The 19045-nt window shown below is 50.2% G+C and overlaps 1 protein-coding gene across 10 annotated transcripts in view; it reads right to left on the minus strand.

Moving 5' to 3' along the window:
• Positions 1–3624: 3624 nt before the first annotated feature.
• GLCE (glucuronic acid epimerase) overlaps positions 3625–19045 on the minus strand; it is a 56349-nt gene continuing 40928 nt past the window's right edge. For 8 of the 10 annotated variants that reach the window (XM_064456013.1, XM_064456007.1, XM_064456006.1 and 5 more), the window contains 3 exons: positions 14686–15245; positions 10209–10454; positions 3625–7530 (listed from right to left, as the gene is read on the minus strand). In XM_064456013.1, the coding sequence (XP_064312083.1) occupies positions 6506–7530; positions 10209–10454; positions 14686–15232 (1818 nt within the window). In that variant the 5' untranslated portion in view covers positions 15233–15245 and the 3' untranslated portion in view covers positions 3625–6505. Of the gene's footprint in view, positions 7531–10208; positions 10455–14685; positions 15246–19045 lie in introns of those variants that run through there. The other 2 variants (XM_064456005.1, XM_064456015.1) reach the window with 2 other exon arrangements.

Genomic DNA, 19045 nt, shown 5'->3' on the forward strand with positions numbered 1-19045 from the left:
GAGGCGCCTGGATTCGCCCCAGCGTTTCCTCTCCTCCTCCTCCACCAGCGCCCGTTCCCACCTCCTGCATCCCGGCGGAGACCCCCGCACCCGCAAAGCCATGGGGGGAGCACCGAGGCAGCCGAGCCTGGATGGAAACAGGGGGTGCGGCCAAAATCATCACCCCGGCACACGCCGGGGGGGCGACCGGGACCCCCTACCCGCCCCTCGGCCCCCGCACGCAGCCAGCCCCGGCCGCTGGCACAGCCCAGCTCATGCAACACATTTCTGGCACGGGCCTGCCTTAATTAATATTTTTAATTACAAAATGAATATGCTGACACATTCTGCTTACGGGGCGTGTGAGACGGAGGAATGTGCCAGTGCTGACATTACTGTTAAATTTTTGGAGGACGTGGGGGTTACAGCCGCCCCAGCCGGGAGCGGGGACGCGGAGGGGAGCGGGAGGAGGAGGGCGGCTGCGGAAAACCAGTGGGGAGGGAGCCGCATGGTGGGAGAGGAGCCAAGCCCTCGCTGGAGCACCGGGACTCCATGGGGAAAAACCACCCCCGCGGCCCTTCCTCGCCATCCTCCTCCTCGCTTCCCTGGAGCTCCGCGCGCTGCCCTGCCTGCCCGTGGCACCCGCGGGCACAGCTGGATGCCGCCCCGCTCCGCACAAGCCCAGCCCAGTGCGTTAAAGAGAGCAATACCCAGTATTAATATTTAATTCTCTCTAAGCAGCTCATCTCTCGGTGAAGCACCCAGCAGCCAGTCCCGCGGTCCCCGGGCAGAGGGAAATGGCATTTACCACCAGCTGCTTCTGCTGACATTTGATTGTTCAAACAAGGCCCAGGGAAAACAAAAAGCTACAGTGAAATATCGGAGCATTTAATAAGATCCAGCCAAGCCCTGCGAGCGCTTGGGATAAAGACGGGATTTTAATAAAAAGGCTTCTTTATGATCAAATTAATGGGTTTGTATTCACCACCCAAGCGATGCCATTCGGAGTTTGCTTTTTTTTTCCTCTCCCAGTAACAGGCTTTGCAGAAACACGTCTTCGTAGGTAATTCCTGCACACGGGTGGCTGAGGGTGCCCTGGCGGATTCGGTACCTCAGAGACCCCCGTGCAAAGGGCGGTTTGATATCCCACCTGGAAAACGGCAGCGAAGGGAGGAAACCGCCGGCCCAGGGCCCACAGGGTCCCTCCGGATGGGCTGGGGGGCAGAGCTGGGTGCCGGGGGGGAGCAGAGCTGGGTGCCGAGGGGGGGCAGAGCTGGGTGCTGGGGGGTAGCAGAGCCGTGGGACACAGCCAGCCCCACACCCTTGGCGGGCGCCGAAGCCAGCACCTGCGCAACCAGCCTCTACCTGAGCATCCTCAAAGCCTCCCTTCACATCTAGAAAGGTCCGGCAGAGATTTCGCTTGCAAACAGGGCCCGGGAAAGGTGTCCGTGCACCATTTATGCCTCCCAGCGCCGGTGAAGAGCAGCCGCCTCCTTCGCCAGAGCCCTGCCGTGCGGGGAAGCCGCCTCGTATGTCCTCGTCGGGGTGACATAAAGCCGCTGAACCGCGATGAATCTCTTTAGAAGGGAGTGCCTTAAGACGGTGCCATCGCTTGAGCTCGGGAAGGCGATGGGACTGGGCTTATAAACAGGGGAAGCTCTTCAGCACAGCGGCTCTGCAGAAGGAGCGGGGCTGGGAGGCCCAGGGGGTGCGGGATGGAGGGAGGGATGGAGCCGCAGCGGGACGGTGCAGAAGGGAGGCTGTGCGGGGAGTGTTTTCCCACTAGCAAATACCATTAATCTAGACTAATTTAGAAAAAGAAAAAACCCAGCAGCCACCTCACCTCCACCGCCACCAGGAGCACGACCTGGTACCGGCATTTGCGCACGCCGAGGGCAAGGGCAGAACCTCAGGTGATTGAGGCCGGGCCGGTTCTCTTGTTTCCTCCCATGCTTGGCACGAGACGCCTGACCCTGGTGTAATTAAGCCGCCAGCCATTTCGCGCTGCCTCCTTAGGGACAGCCAGGCCCCGGCGGCAGGTTGCGGCCACCCAAATGCACCGGGGATTAAGGCACCGTCGGCGGACCCGCAGCACGAGGGTGCGCCAACGCCCGGGTCTAACGGCTTGGTGATGCCTCGGAAGGAGCAGTGACTGCTCTGCCCCGCGGATGAACGGCCTCTGGGGGAGCTGGCAGGAGATGCACAGCAGCCACCTGTCCTGGCGGGTGCGGACGGACAGACTCCCCTCGGCTGCAGCGACTCTGGAGCGGGTGCCGCTCACGGGACGGCTCCTCCGCTCGAGGCCCAAGGGCACGGCGAGGTTTGAGCCCTTCCAGACCAAGGCAGGCACGTGTACCCCTCTCCTCTGAGGCGGGGAACGCAGGCGCGGCCACGAGAGCCGAACCAGAACCCCTCCGCTCCCCCCCGCAACCCTCTGCTCGTTAGGGGTTATTACCGCGGCACGCGGCGCTCTGTCCCGTTGGTCTTCAGTTGAAGCCAAGGCGAGCGACTCGGCGAGTTGCTTAAGAGATATAAATTCAAGAAGATGAGCTCTTAAGATATTTGCCATCCTGAAGACTGAAGCCGGTGAGCGCCAGGATGCCTTTCAGCGTTTGCACTTCACCGTGGCAAAACTCCACCTTGTTTAATAGGCCGGAACGCTGAACGCTTGGCATTTAAATAGCTCCTGCCGTTTTTGGACGAGATTAGTGAAGTATAGAAGCAGCTATTTAACATTCAGGAAGTGCAACGCGTACATGGGAGTTATCAGTCACTCCAGGCAGATGGTAAATGTATCTCCTTTCACCACAAACTGAGCAGCAAACGTTCAAATTCATCACCAAGACAACATATTTAAAACCACTTCTATTTTCAATTCATACGTTTTTAACAAACTGCTAAGTAACGGAAATCAGTATTTTCACCCAAGCCACGGCGAGACCGCCCTGAAGCTCTGCCCGGCTGCAGAAGATTTGCTCCGCGCGCGTCGGTCGCGCCAAATTATACACGGCCAAGTCGAACGCGGCATCCTGGGTGCTGGTCAACGTTACAGCCAAGGAGGCACCCAGCTTCCCTTGACCGGGAGAAGTTAGCTCCGATTTAAGGGCACTTCTGCATCCAGGTGGGAAGCGGCACTTCAGGCACGGAGTGGCTAAGGCAGAGGTGACCTCCGTCCCAGTTTGGGGGTGGAATTTTGATAGGACTCGCAGATTTTTAGCTGGAAACGGGAGTTAAGAGACTGGTTGAGTCTTAAGTCTCTCAACGGGCGTTAAGAGACCCGCTTTCTTGCGGGGTACAAGCAAGCTCAGCACAGCGCCTGTCGTCTTCGTTAGGGCGGTTTTTAGCGACTGGTTAGTTCAAATTATTTAACCAAAATCACACGAACTGAAAATGAGGTGCATTTAGCAGAAATAACTCACACCAGCGACATCCTGCGTGACCCTGAGCAGAGACTATACATCTGCGGTCCCTACCCCAAATCAGCAAACTGTTGAAGAAAGAACGTTTTCCATCTTACTTAGGATAAAAACCTCCTAAAATGCCCTAAAAGGAGGCGTCTCAGGGCCACGAAGACGCTCGTCAGGGCTCACCCGCAACCACGCGTAGGGCAGGAGGTACCGAGGGAAATAACGAAAACGCCCCACGTTTGTCTTAAGATAAAAAAATTTATTTTACAGTCTTATAAAGCAGCTTTACATTAAGCACAAACGTTGATCCATTTACTTTTGTATATAAACATAGTAGAACCTTTCCCTCTGCAAAAAGTCACGTCTCGCTGTATATAAAACTAACATGTGCACATTGTGCTTAAACTGCAAAGTCTGTACAGCTTTACAAAGGACTACCCTTCACAAGAGCATCCTGTAAACAATTTATTGCATATTTAACACATGGTGTATATCCCACATGTAAAAAAAAAAAAAAGAAAAAAAGGTAGAAAAAAATAAAAGTACAACTACAAGGTGAATGAAAATAGCAGCTTTCAGCGAATGTCTTGCACAATGGCCGAGAAAAACAGCACTGCCACACTTGTACGGTTGTGCTTGTGTCGCCGGTTTGCATATACCCACGCGCACCATGTTTCCGATGAAGTCTATGTACAGGAAGCCTCGTGGAAAGGTTAAACAGATCTTAGCGACCAAGACCTTTTGTCAGTTTGAAGACTGAAACCAAGCGAACAAAACCCAGCTTAAGGGAGTTTGATGAAGCTACGGGCACCAATATCTGCTAATCCTCTTCCGCTGCACACCTCAATTGAAAAAAATACCAGGAGAAGCCCCCGCGCTACCTCTCCTCGCTTCTACGGCCTCCGATGGTGGTTGGTTCGGTTTACGCGTGGGCTAAGGCCAACGAAAACGCGACGGCGATGGTAAGGACAAGGTGGCCTGACCAGGACCGACGGCGTTGGCGCGGCCAGCCTACGCTCGCGAGCTCGCCTATGCCACCGCGGCCGCCGACTCTCGCGCAGCACCGAAAGATCGGCGACGCTGCGATTTTTTTCAACTGGCATTAATTAAAAAAGAAGAAAAGAGGAAATTGTGGCCTCCGTAAGGCACCGATACCACCTCCCGAGCAGTACCCAAAGAGTCTCTCTAGATTCTCCAAATCCCAAATGGGCAAAAGATGGAGGAAACACGCAGGAGAAAGATGTTTCTGTGTCTGCAGGAAGGACCAGCTGTTCGTAAAGGAAGCACATCTGTCTGGGTTTCGCGTGTGCGCGCGCGTGTGTGTGTACACGGGTACGTAAAAAAAAAAATTCACCTCTGCTACCTTTGGTATTGAAATTTCTCCTGTGACATCCACTTCTCATTAATTGATATGATCGTAGTATGTGTTCGCAAAGATCAAGTAATTAGACAGTTCTTTCAAATATCTGCAAGAAATAGAAAAAGCGTCAAAAAATAAAGGAAAAAAAAAAATAAAGACACATATTGTCCTTGTGCCCAGCCTTTTTGTGATTTGAATGAACTCTATCCTCAGTATGAACATCTTTAAGCTCAACCCCCACCAACATGTACAACATGTTATGGGATCAGTGGAAAAACCCCAGAGCTAATACGCGTCCTTCCCACGCCGGCGTATGTCGGGAGCTTTCGAGTCTGGGACCCTTACGGCAGACACCGGCGTGCCTCAACAGGGCTGAGAACCCGGTATGTGCTACGCTACCGAACTAAACACCCCTGATCTAATGATGCAACCGATGGGTTACACTCTTCTGGATCAACCAGGATGCTACACGCCGAGAAGGCAGATAACGGTGGGTGTAAAGGGTCGATACACAGGGAAAAGAAACCGCCTGGTTTCTTCTGCATTACAACAGTACAGTGAAAGCGTTTGGGTTCGGACGCGGGCGGGCGGTTATTGCACGAGTACCCTTGCTCGCCTGGCAGAGCCACGAGGACAAAGCACACCCGAGAAGCCACTGCTGAGATGTAACAGCGCCTTACACGACGAGTAAGACAGTAGGCAGAGGTGCCACCTGGTATTAAAGCGCAGGAGGAGCTGGAAAGCCCTCTGGGTTTATTTTAATTTTTAAAATGCCTGATATACTCAAGCAGGTTAAAAATGAAAATCACCACAGGAAAACCTTAATTAATTCCAATTGAATTTCCTGTGCGCCCCTCAAAATGAGCTCCACGTCACGCTCAGGGATTCAAGACAAGTCTCCCAAAGAGCGAAGTTGCCAAAGCTTAGAGAAACATCTCAGATGTGATTAAAAAACACAGTGCAAAACATCAGGCTCCACGACAAGAGATTCCAGCCTCCAGGGAGGAGGCGGCACCGGCAAACCTGACGGGCGACGGCAGGTTTGGCTTTCTAGAAGGGGGGTGGCACGGTTGCAGGCTTTGTGAGCTCCGCGAGCCCCACCGAGTTGTGCTTATGTGACGTGACTTCGGAGCCCGCGCTCTGTCTGCGTGTTTTCCATCCGCACGTCTGTAAAGAAACCATACAGCTAAAGGATCTCCATACAGAGAACCGGGGAAAAAAGAAAAGAAATTGTGTATTTTTCACCCCAAGAAAAGAATCCGTATATAAAAAAAAAAAACCAAAAAACCTTTAAAAAGACACACTGTCCACTACCCAGGCTACAAGGAAATACACATTTACGGCGTTACACCACATGATCTGTTACGCTGTTCCAACATATACACATATAACTCCATTTTAAAAGAGGCCACAGACTAACTTTTCAGGCAAGTGCTGGACTTTAGAGACCTGTATGGCTTCTGCAAATATTTTCCTACAAAAAGGAAAAAAAAAAAACACCCCAAAACGTCCCCAAACTCAGGAGCACAAAGGGGTTTTCGCTTTGTACAGATAGTTTCGCTGCGGAGCACTAAGGACAGGTGACGTTCCCGAATCCTACCCACCAGACCCAAATATTTTCACACTGGAATGCAATGATTTCAGGAGATCAGTTTTAAGGATCACTTCTTTGAAACGGTCCATAAAGAAAAATTTCGGATGCAACCTTTGAAACCGTACCTCTGCGAGGCAGCAGGACCGAGGGGTTTGGTTGTAAGCTCTAGTTGTGCTTTGCCCGGCCGCCTCGCAGGTAGCTCTTCCACCTCTTGACGAACTCTTTGAAGATGGGGGACTCATCTATCGTGCTGAGGAGCTGGAGCTGGTTGATGTGGGTGGTGTGATAGTCCCATCGGGCCAGGTTGGGAGCGGTGCCGAGCATGAAGTGCCGAAGGTCGTAGATGGTCCCTGAGCCGGTGTCGTAGAGGGGAAGCATGGCCTTCAGGGACTCCATGCCCCGCTCGTAGAGGACCCGCGCCTCCTTCCCCAGCTTCTCCCCAGCCGTTTCTTTTAAGTCATACAGCCCGATTAAGGAGTACATGAAGCCGTTGAGCACGAAGGAGCTGGGCGAGGTTGGGTACTCCTCGTACCAGTCGTGCCGGTTCATGAAGACGGCTTTCACCCCGCGCTGCTCCGACGGCAGCTTGTACGGCGCCGTCGCCCGCAGAGCCGAGCTGAGGAATGCCTGGTCCTTCGTCAGCAGGTACGCCCGCACCAGCGTCGAGATGGCCTGTCCTTGCGCCATGGCCGAGTACCAGCCCGGGTCCAAGGACTTAAATCCTTCCCCCAGCTTCCTCGTCACCATGATGGGCCAGCCGCCCCTCTCGTCCTGGTTCCTCACCAGCCAGTTGCTGGCAGCGAAAAAAGCCGCCATGTGAGCGGTGGCCGAGATGGTGACGTTATCGAGGAAGCCTCTACCCTTCGCTACCAGCCTCACCACTCTCTTGGGCATGATTTTGGTCTGCTTCACGGCTTTCGTGTTCGAGAGGCCGACGCCCTTCCGCAGGTCGGTCACCAGGTCCCTGGTGAGGGTGCTCCAGCTAGTCCTGGGACCGATGCCGTAGTAGATGTCTCGGTCCTTAAAAGCGATGAGCTGGGTGTTGGAGACATAGTGCACGGTGAAGAGCTGGTTCTTCTCTGTCGTCTCGAGAACCACAGAAACGCTCCCGTTCGTTACGAATTTGAGATCAAAAGAAATAATAAAATCTCGCGTGTTCCCAAGCTGCAGAGACACCCCCTCGGTATTTTCTGCAAAACAAACAAAAAAAAAGCCTTGCTCAGTGGTGAAGCACTCAGTTGCCCGAAACATTTAAGCTACGAAGTGCAGTTTCCCGAGGTAAGCCCTCTTACCAGGCGGGATCCAAAAGCTTTTAGGGCAGCCCATCAATAATTCAATCATTCTTTCCGCGCGCTATCATATATTATTTAATTAAGGATAAAAGTAAATCCGTGGGCGAAGGCCGGCTCCCGCAGCAGCGGGGAGAAGTCGTTTGCATCGTACATTAACACGCTGCAGCCCTTCGCTGCGGAGCAGCGGTGCCAGGGGCTCGATCGATGGCTTTAGCAGACGCTTCTGGTAGCTGATCGATGGCGGCGCGCAACGGACACTAGCAGGGGTAAGGGAAAGGGCCACCAACGGCGGGTCTTACTGCTGCCTGCGGCTGCCTGCTGGCACCGTGCGGGTCTGGCAGAGCCGGGCTTGTCCTACAGGATGGGGCACAGCAGCCGAGCTGCAAGAACATAGATGCTGCGTGATTCTCCTCTTCTGTAATTCAAAATATAAACCAACAACCACCCTTTTGTTCTCCACTGAGTATTTCACTTGGCAGAAAAGACACCAAAAACACGGCGCCGCTTCAGCAGTCGCATTTCTGCATAAAGCTCCACTTTCAGAGAAAAAAAAAAACACCAGCCGGGAGTGCCGAGCAGCAGGTATTTAGGATTCCTCCCCCGGGACTAATATTTAAATCTGCGACTTTTTCTCTTTCCCAACCTGACAGTTCCACACACCAGTGCGCTGATTAGTTTAATGGGGGGAAGAAAGGAAAAGAATATAGAGAGACTAACGTGTTAAAGTATTTATTAACCTCTCCATTGGCAAAACTCTGTTTAATTTTAAAAAGATATATTAAATAAAGCTCCTAGGCAGTGCCACATAATGAAATCCAGTGTTCTCTCGCAGGCTAGATTTTAAAACGTAAAATCAACTCCTCCCCCAAAAACCTATACTAGAAGATCAAAGGGCTAATTAGTTTGTAAGGCTGTGTGCAAATCCCGTAGCTTTGAAGGCACGGAGGGACGACAAACGCTTAAAGAAAGTCATCTCAAATTAACGGCTTTCTACGGAGCGAAATTCTCCCGCGCGAGGCGATTGCTTCCTTTCTGCTACTTCTCGATACGTGAGATGCCCTGTAACTATTTCTACGTGCAACCAACGAGTCATGGTCCGCTCTCCCCACACGGCAGAGGCTTCTCCCCATCTCCCAAACTAATCCCTGGCATTTTGCGTCGCGGCCGCTTCCATGCCTCGCGCTCTAAGGTGCTATGGGACGGGACCTGGTATTTTGACTGAACGTCACGTTTTCCAGTCTTTCAAAGCAAAAGCTTCACTGCTTTGAGTTTTGGAGATCAGCATCCGCTGTGGGAGAAGAAACCGAGCGCTTTGTTACACAACGTTTTGCTCCTATGAAAAAAAATCTAATTAAAAAACCCCCCTCGCAATCCCTGTCAAGTAAGTTTTATGGTTCCTTGTAAATAAACGCTTGTGTGATAACGAAATGAATTATAACAGAAGGGGGGGGGGGGGGGGAGAGTTTTAAGCAGCAAAGGAGAACTAAAGGCTGCCCGTTGTTTGCACTGCCTTCAGCGCCTACAAAGCCATTACTTAAGGCCATCTAAGACGAGTGGATGCATATCACGGCCTTCGAGCCCCACAGATTACTCTGCCATCAATAAAGGATGAGGAGAGAATACATAACAGGTCTTTTAGCCTTTCCTCTCCCCGTATTTATCTACTACAAAGACACAAGAGTGTTCGACAATCTTTTCCCTAGAGACCCAGGCCTAAGGTGCCAACTGAAAATTACTTCATTGTCTTTTTAAGTAATGGACTCATTAATTCTAATGGGTATTGATTGAGGAAAAATACATTACGTCCTTATTAATGAGCCTGTCCTAGCACAAAGGAAACTCTTGCATGAAATAATGAATTTCCCTGCTAAGAACGGAACAGAACGCGGTAAATTGAAGAGACGGCAACAAAATGCATCTTGCGCGTCTGCAGGTGAAGGAGAGCACCCAGATCGTCACCGTCCTCCCCCAGCCCTCTGCAAATACCTGCGCCGGACGTGGGCAGCCGCTCCCTCTCGCTGCCTTCTTTAAGGCAACTTGGCTAAGCCCGACCCAAGGTCTCATATTTCGCAAGAACAGTTGCATCCCAATGAAGGGAAAGCTGCTGGGTCCCACTGGAGAGCAGCACGTGCTACGCTTGCTCCGGGCTGAAAATAGACCTTATCTATCGCCTGTCAGCACCTGCTTATCACACGTCAGCGCTATTTCCCAGGCTCCACGACTGGTTCCATTTATATATACAGATATATATATATATATTTCTTTGCTTCTATTTTAAGACAGAAGCTGAAAGGCTCAGGAAGCGTGACCATAGCTTCTCGTTGCCCTCCATGCATACAGCCACCTGTGTTCTCACTAAAACAGTGTTGAAAAAGCAGTGATGGAGAGAAAACAGGAGAAAGGGAAAACTCCAGAGGTACGGAAACGAGATGACATTCTCAGGTTGAGATCCTAAGGATGCAAAGTCACGCAGGATAAATGAAAACACGTTAATCCCAGCGGGTTAAAGCTCACCTGATAACATCGGTGCAAATTAAGGGACGTGGCTTAGCTGCCACGCACTTAGGATAACCCACCTGGAGCGACAAACTGCTTGACGCTCGTGAACTTGGCTTTATCAGATACTGTGGACAGAGAACAGCCTTTCGGCACCGTCCAGTCCACGGACCTGCCGGCTTTGTCCTTCTCTTCGGCCGTTTCGTACACCTCGACGTGAGGCGGTTTCTCCGTCAGGTTTTTACTGTAGTGACTTAACCCGTACTGTGCAATCTGGATGGGGTAGAAATAGCCTTGAGGTCCCCACTGCGTGGACAACGGCACACCTGGGAGAGAGGACAACAGCGAGTATTTTATCAGCACATTTTCAAAAAAACCCCAGTGCCTGCAGCCCTGCGCACGCCTCCTCCTTACCCCATCGCTTCTTTCCTTCTAGCAAATGATATTTCTAGGCTTCACCGTTAGACCTGAGGAAAGCCCCGCTCAAGGAGTGAATCGCTGCCATTTACACCGAGATCCGTGAGTAGTCAAAACTAGGCAGACTTGAGTGGCAGAGAAGTCCTTATCGTGGTCTTCCATACATGCTCATTTAATTGCTTACTGAAACATTGCACTTATTTTAAAATAATACATTTTCAATGCCCTACCGATATTCCCCCCCTACCCCAGAGACCACTAGTTCTCCAAACAATGTTGTATCTAGCACGATCCCTTTAATGCCACACAAATCTTTGCAAGTTTAGCGTACATGTTATTCCTAGGTTTTGGTAAGAGTTACTTGATACTAAAAGAGCAATTTAGCCAGGATCTACAAATCTGCTCCAATTACCTTGGCTCCCCCAAGACCATTACAAGCGTAGTCTGAAGCGATGCCTGCGGAAACCAGCCAAGCTCTCCATGCAATACCAGCAGAATACGCCCCAGCTCTTCCACCCAAAGCTGTCCCTTGTCTTCAGAGCTACTGCTCCAGCCCAGCCATCCCTGGGATTAACCCTCCGCGCACGACTCCCTGACCCAAAGGCTGGCAGCCTCGCAGGAGAGCACGCTTCATTTAGGGGTAGGGTGATTTTAGATTTAGGAGTCTGCGCTGACCAGAAGATCCCATCTGAGGCCACATCTGGAGTACTGTGTCCAGTTCTGGGCCCCCCTAGTTTAAGAAGGATGTGGAACTGCTCAAGCAAGTCCAGCGGAGAGCTATGAGATGATGAGGGGACTGGAGCATCTTATTCCTTATGAGGAAAAGCTGAAAGACCTGGGTTGGTTCAACCTGAGGAAGAGAAGGCTGAGGGGGGGTCTCATCAATGCCTATAAATATCTGAAGGGCGGGTGTCAGGGGGATGGGGCCGGGCTCTTTTCAGCGGTGCCCAACGCCAGGCCAAGGGGCCAGGGGCACAAGCTGGAACACGGGAAGTTCCCCCTGAACATGAGGCCAAACCCCTTCCCTGTGCGGGTGCCAGAACAGGGGCACAGGCTGCCCAGAGAGGCTGTGGGGTCCCTTCCCTGGAGACATTCACCCCCCGCCTGGACGCGGCCCTGTGCCCCTGCTCTGGGGGTGCCTGCTCACGCAGGGGTGGGACGGGGTGAGCTCCAGAGGGCCCTTCCAACCCCCACCGGTCTGGGATTCTGCAACCCCCTGGAGCACCACCTCTTCTGAGGATTCAAAGCAGGAAGATCACAGAGAACATCTTCTGTAGCCTGATGGATTGGATTTCACATGCAAAACCCATCGTATGAGCTCAGACAATGTCACATAGCCCAGCTCGATAGAAAACTTCCACCCTCCGTTACGATCGTTAGCAGAGACACACCTGCAGAAAACCCTGCCAAGCTCCAGGCTCTCCTCTGCCTGCCCTTCACCAGCTCCCAGGAGCTGCAGCCCCAAGGTTTGGGTGGAAAAACCTTCGCCCTATGAACTGCCTATTGCATCACCGGCTGCGTGGGAAATGGAAGCGAACTGTGTGGAGCAGACTTATTTATGCCTGTGCTTCCATAAGCAAGCAAACACACGATGTTTAAGATACGGATAAAACCAGGATCCTCCTAAAGTCCTGGATTTTATTTGGAACAAATTCCCAACCTCTAAACGTGAATCCGAAGCGGGACTATATCACTGTGACCCTCTTGCAGGAAAGCAAGGATATTTCGTACTGTAAACCTTGGCATGCAGGCGAGAAAGGAAAAAAGAAGATGAAAATAAACAAGTTGGCATTTGCACCGCTTTCCCCCTTGGCAACGTCAAGCTCAGAAACCAATTTCTTCTGAAATCTGGTACAATGAAAAGATTACTTAAACTAAATGTAAAAAGAGACATTTTCATACATATTTTGGTGTTTTGTGTTACTAATAAATATTACCGATGGAGACGTGACGGCTTACTGCTGCCTAAAGAGAAAACCATCATGGGAAATATTTAAATAGCCTGTATTATCTCAACTCCTGGAAGCCAGCTCACTTATCAACGCTAAACGTTTTCTGTTAAGGGTGCATGCACTGAGACTGAAAAATGCAAAAGAAGAAATCCGCTCGAAGAGCTTTACTTGAAATTTATACAAGACGACAAGATTAAATTCTCCAGGTCATAGGACATAACAACACATTAACCTTGCAGAAAGAGAGGAGGTGAAAATATAACATGAGGTTTTTTTTCCATCACGCAGCAATATGAGAATCTCTAGGGCGGGAATGATGCAAGGCAAGAGCCTAAAACTGTCTGAGAATGTATTTGAATATTAAAACCCCTTCCCTACAAACTACAACTATTTCTCTTCTCTGACCCGTTTGCTGGACGCCAATAACTCTATTGCCTTTACGAAACCCTGGCTCTGGCACCACTTTTCGCAGTGATGGGTCTTAAATCACATGCTGCAAAAAAGCAAGGCTTGTAGATAAATAACCACATTGTTGAGCATTAAACTCGCTGGTCTCTTGAGGTTTAAGCGGAGAGCAGCTACGCGCAGCACCTCGCGCGCACATCTGGCAAGGCAAGGGGCTGCCGAGCCTGGCCTGGTTCTCAATTAGTTCTTACTGGATTTCAGCTTTTTGCTGAAAAACCTCAGGAGAACCGCGGGGTCCAGCTGCAAGGGGCATCTCGCGCACCTTCCACATTTCATACGAAAACCGGTGGGGCTCCAAGACCTACGTCCAAGCCCGCCCCCAACAGCAAAAGCAGCACCCGTGGCTATTATTCATGTTCACAAGCTGTATTTAATCAGCAATGACTGTAGCAACTGGAAAGAAAAGCCTCTCACAGCCGGCGTAAACCCTGAGCCGGGCAATGCTCACACGTAGCGGACGTGTTGTTACCAGGATGCATTCGCACCTTTGGGAGAGCCCCGAGTTTCAGAGCCTCGTTTCCCTTCCTTGGCAGATATAACGAGTTAAAAAAAATAATAATAAAAATGTGAGAGCAACCTTAAAAACAAGAAAACCCAAACCGACCGACCTACCCTACGCATTTGATTATGTGAATCCTTTACAGCCAAATGAATGGCACGGCGTGCCAGCTTTCTGCAGGGACCGTACCATGGGTAGAGCTCATCAACATAGCAGAGCATCGCCGATCTCTGAGATGCATGAAAATTAATGTATTTTATTAAGTAAAAGTTGGGTCTTTAATTTATGAGGGGTCACAGTGTCACATTTCGTAATAGTTTTATAAAGTCATTCATTTTTTAATACGAAACCTGACAAGAATTTTCTGCGATCAAATCTTTGCCGAGATGCGGGAAGACCTTGTGTCCTAATTACCGATTGCACGGTTTAGCAAAAGTGCAAATTGGAAAGGTTTTACCATAAATTAATTTTATCCAGCTTCGATGGCCCGAGAGCTTTTTGACCCTGCGGCATTTCTCCGAAACCTCCTCGCCTTGCCGCGGGCAGCAGCACCGTTTGCAGGACGAGGCGAGGCGATGCCCTGCCTGCCCCGGGCGCGGCGGCGCCGATTTACCCGGCACAGGATGAGCGCTGGTAAGAGCTAATCCCACACTGCTGAGCAAAACCCTCCCCGCTTGCTCTGGAGCAGCCCAGCGGTGAAGGTTTGGCTGCTGCATCTCCAGCACTGCCCCAGCAACGCGAGGAGGTGGGATATTGTTAAAGCTGAAGACAAAAAACCTGAACATTAAGCTGCCTGTGAGCGGCCAGGCTGTTCCACAGGGCTGGCAGCGCCGTTTGCCTCGGGGCATGGGGCCGTATCCGTGCCTGCAGGGAAGCAGGAGCCTCCTCAGACAGCAGAGCCAGGCTTTTTTAGTTAATTTTAGATTTTAAAATAATTGTGGCTCCCTGACAGATATGACAAGTGTCAACAACAATGCCAAAACCCGATAGCGGCACCGTAAGAGAAGCATCCGGCACCTTCAGAGTTTGCCGTAACCAGTAAAACCAGAGATCATAGAATAGTTTGAAGCAGAGACTGTGCACCATTTCTCAAAGTTTGCCTTTTTTTTTTTTTTTTGAGCCTGTCGCAACAGAATTAAGATCACTTTGCACCTCAAACGACGGCAGCAAACTTTAAGAAGCATTTTAACTCTTAAAAATAAAATAAAATAATACTCGACAAACCTTCAACACCACTTATGCACTTCACTCTGTCTCGAACCTCTACGTTGTAGCCCTCGAAGGACATGAAGACCCCGTCGGGGTGGTAAGGTGCTCGCTGTGTGTATACTTTGGAGTAGCTATGAGAGAATTCAAACCTGTCATAACCATCGTACTGAGCAATTTTCCCATAAACCTCAAAGTATTTCTCTACCCAGCTGAACGGCAGGAAGACCTCGTTGCCTTCCCTCCTCCCTTTAATGGTGTGCTCGTCATTGATCAGACAGTCAATCTCCTCGTACTTCAGCCCCGGGGCTTTGTTGCCGTTGAAGCCTCCCGCGACGGGGGGAGCCTTCTGCTGCTCCTGGGGCGATGCCTCCTCGCTCTGCTGCCGGGCCAGGTCGCTCTCGGAGGCGGCGGCAGCTCGGTGCTCGGGGCCGGCGAGGCTGCGGGGGAACGGGCCGGCTCTGTCGGAGGAGCATCGGTTCCAGAGCAGCACCGTCACCAGGGTGAAGAGGGCGCAGATGATGATCAGAGTCTTGTAGTTGACCCGAGCTGCCAAGCAACGCATATTCACACCATACCTGCAACAAAGAGAGGGGAAAGCTTTTCAAGTGGCGGTGCTTAAAGCCGGAGCTGGTGGTTCTGCTCATTCAGAGCCCCAGCCAAAGCCTGTCCGTCGGGAGCATCACCACACACACACCACGATGGTCTTCGGTGGGAAGGGGACAGGCAGGGGCCACCTAGAAGAGAATTTGGGGTCTTCCAGCTCTGCGTAAGCAACGAGATCAAACCTACCGAGCCCCGATTCACCCCCTTGCTGTGACAACAGGTTGTTTCACCAAACGCAAAGAAGCAGCAGCAATCGCGGGGGAAAATGAAGTGAAAAGCTTGATGTTAATGAGATGCTCAGCAGCCACCGGGAACTGGCAAACCAACTCTCACTGGCCTCGGTGCGCAGGAGGAAGAGAAATCCTCAGCAGAATATAACCGCCACCTACCCAGCACCACGAAAGAGGGATTTCCAACAAAACAGCTCTACGACCAAAACCCAAAGGCTAGAAATATCCCCAGTTCACACAGCTGAAATCACTGAGAGAGCTACTAAAACCAGATGGCTATTTTTGCCTTTTTTTTTCTTTTTTTAAAGCACACACTATAAGCGTTTTTCCTAGATGAAAACTCAACACTCAAGGCTGGATCAGTTCTTGACGTTACCGTGCCTCAAATACGCTTTTAGAACAATAACATGTACGAGGAGGAGCAAGCGGGCTGGGAACCGAGGACTTCACAGCCCGAGCCCCGGCGGGGACGGTGCCCGCGGCCCTGAGCCAGCCGCCTCCTGAAGAAGCGAAGGAGGGACTGGGAAAGCACGGGACCGTCCCCGGGGACAGGACCTCCACGGCCACGCTCGGGGCCTCACGTGTCCTGGTCCCCCAGGAGAAAGCAGAAACTATGTAAACCCTCTCTCTCGGGATTTTCTTTTTTTGTCTCTGGAAGATAAACCTCCTGCTTGTACGAAGCGCGCCCCAACCCCACCGTTACACCCCTGGAAAGGGGCAAGGCTGAGCAGCACGGAAATAAATCCAGCAGTTGATGAGATGTAAGCACGTTTGCTCGGAAGACCCTCCTTTTGCTGAGGAGTGAAGACCTTCAAACAAATGACACGTGCATTTTTCAAATGTGCAGGAATATTTAAGATACACTTCATAAAACCCTTATTAAAACACAAGTTTAATTTCGCCTCCCTAGCAAGCCGCAGTACCAAAGCCGCTGAGTTAAGTTTTAAACCCTTTGCTTAATTGCAGCCCCATCGGACGTCCCTGGGGACCGCTCGGCCGATGAGCCGGGGGGCTCACGCGGCCCCCGGCGTGCCAGGATGCTCCGGCGCCGCTGCACCCGGCCAGTGGCTATTTCAACAGGGTGCTCCAGAAACGGCTGCAGATGTTATAGATATTCTCCTGATCGGCAGGAGTTAAACCATATAGCAATTAAAAGGAGTTTCACCTCGAGTTCCACCCACCCAACCCCCCCCGCCATCCTTTTTAAATGGAAATAATCAATTATCTCTCACCAGTTTTATGCTTCCATACTGTAAGCACCATCTGGTCATTTAAAACTGGGCTTTAAAAGATAAGTGTCTTATTTTCTGAAAGCCTAGTTTACTACAAGCTTTTAGGGAACATAAATTTATATATAATTGTATTTTTATGGAAATGCTAGCATAAGAATAAATCCAATTTTCTGCATCAGCAGATAATTTTTAGTGATGATGCTTTCAGGATGACCTCAACAAATATGCTCTGCTCTTTTTACACAAAGGGATAATTCACTTTTAAATGGGGAATGACATTTCTGACACACTTCACCTCTACCTATAAAACTCAGAATTAATTAAGCCATCTGGATTAGCAGGGGATGGGGAGAAGGGGAAGGGGGAACACCATCACCACACTTTTTACATCCCTACAAGCCCATGCCCGTTAGTCCATGGTTTTAAACAGAGCCCGTCACCGCGAAAAGGTCCTGGCTGTGCCATTATACACAGCTTTTCTTTCATTTGGGTTCTGCTGCCTTGGACAGTAGGGAATTTGGAGCAGCACAAAGGGTTTGCAGCTCCAGGGAAGAGCAGGAGATGCTGCAGGTTGAGTCCAGCCGCATCCGCAGCCTCCTGGCAACGCTGCTGAAATATTTAGTTTTTATGAACTATAAATGAACTGAAGAGGACTCGGAAAGAAAAGGGGAGTATTTTCAGAGAGTCATCGCATTAAGGCTCACCAGTCACCAAAAAAAAATATATAAATCTAGAAATATCAGTGGAGGAGAAAGGCTTATTACATGTTAAATGGATAGATGGATTTTTATTCAACTGCAGAAAAAAAAAAAAGAATTCAGAATTCCAACAGTAGAAAGAGGTAATTTAAACCCACAAAGGGGCCGTGTTAAATTGGTTTATTCCCTCGCTGCTCTTACGAAAAGGATTTCATCGTACCATACTTAAAAGATTTAAGGAGTACAACACGGGAAAGTAGTTTTAAGGTATGAAGTAATATAACCACGAGACCCACGTTTGTTTTCTCCTCCCGTTGCCTCTCCGAGGCTGTGCACCGAAACATCTCCCACCGAAACCTGAAGGCGCAAGCTGTTTATCGTAAAAGTCGATCCCGATCCCTCGAGCAACGGTGGAGCTACAGGTTTTAAAGGGCAGATACTCCTGAGAAGTCTGGCTAAAACTCCTTTAAGTCCCCTGCTGAATTACTACGGCGAGCTACACAAACGGCTGCAGCAGAGCGATGCTCTGCTGGTATTTACAGCTGGCCCACAGCGACAGCGCAAATGATCTATAAATTAATACTTGTTTAGTTTTTACACAGTTCACGCTTATGCAGTCGCTGCACAAGTTATATAAATTCTAATTAAAACGCACCGAAAAACCATTCCTTACAGAGTGAGCGACTCGTTTCAAACGTATCCCAAACTGGGGATGCAATTAGAGAAACTCATTTTGCCAATTCAAGTGAGGTGTCAAGGCTCCCGAAACACTGTTTTTAATACAAAGAACAACTGGGTTAGATAAAAATAAAGTCTTGATAGTGCTGCTTTATTAATGATGCCTAGAAAAAAGGGCGAATCTGGGTATTCCGTGCTGTGAATTAGGACTCCACAGCCGCAGCTGTGTATCTGAGAACGACAGATCCCGTTCCGGTACCCAGTTCTTACATAAAACCACGTTATTCGCGGTCTAAAAATATGTGTGTCTGTCTCTCTTAGGAAACCCCTCATACGACAGGGGTTTTTTTTGATCTGCAAAGCTGTGTTGAATATATTAAAAGTAAGAATCTCTCTCAAATCCAGACTATTGCGAGCAATGGCTTGACCATTTCCTTTAGATCAACGCCAGCATCGGCCCAAACAGTAATTCTGCGGTTCATCACTTCGCTCCGCTCCAGGTGTGGGAATTAACTGGAGAACTACCACGATATTTAGCATTTCTTTGGTTTTCCAAGAACCATCAAATATAACTGTTTCAATAACCCGTTCCAGCTTCTTTAAGATACCTCAGTGGGAGTTACACAGAGGTGTGAATCTGGAAACGTTACATCCCAGCAGATGCTGTATCCCACATCCTCCTCTGTTAGAGATAAATTTTCCCTTGCAGCAGATGACGAGATTGATGCAACATTTCCAGGCAGAGACGCGTCCACTGAATCCTCCTGACTGTTCTGTAGTGCCGTTGACACTCGCACTACCTGCACCTGCCAAGGATCTTAAGCTGAACCTAATTTTCACTGAACAGCAGAGCCTTTTCTTGAATTCATCTGGGTTGGCGGTTGCACTTGATGATCCGAGAGGTCTTTTCCAACCTTAACGATTCTATGATTAA

This window comes from Phalacrocorax carbo, chromosome 7 (genome assembly GCF_963921805.1).
Source record: "Phalacrocorax carbo chromosome 7, bPhaCar2.1, whole genome shotgun sequence".
Taxonomy (NCBI): Eukaryota; Metazoa; Chordata; class Aves; order Suliformes; family Phalacrocoracidae; genus Phalacrocorax; species Phalacrocorax carbo.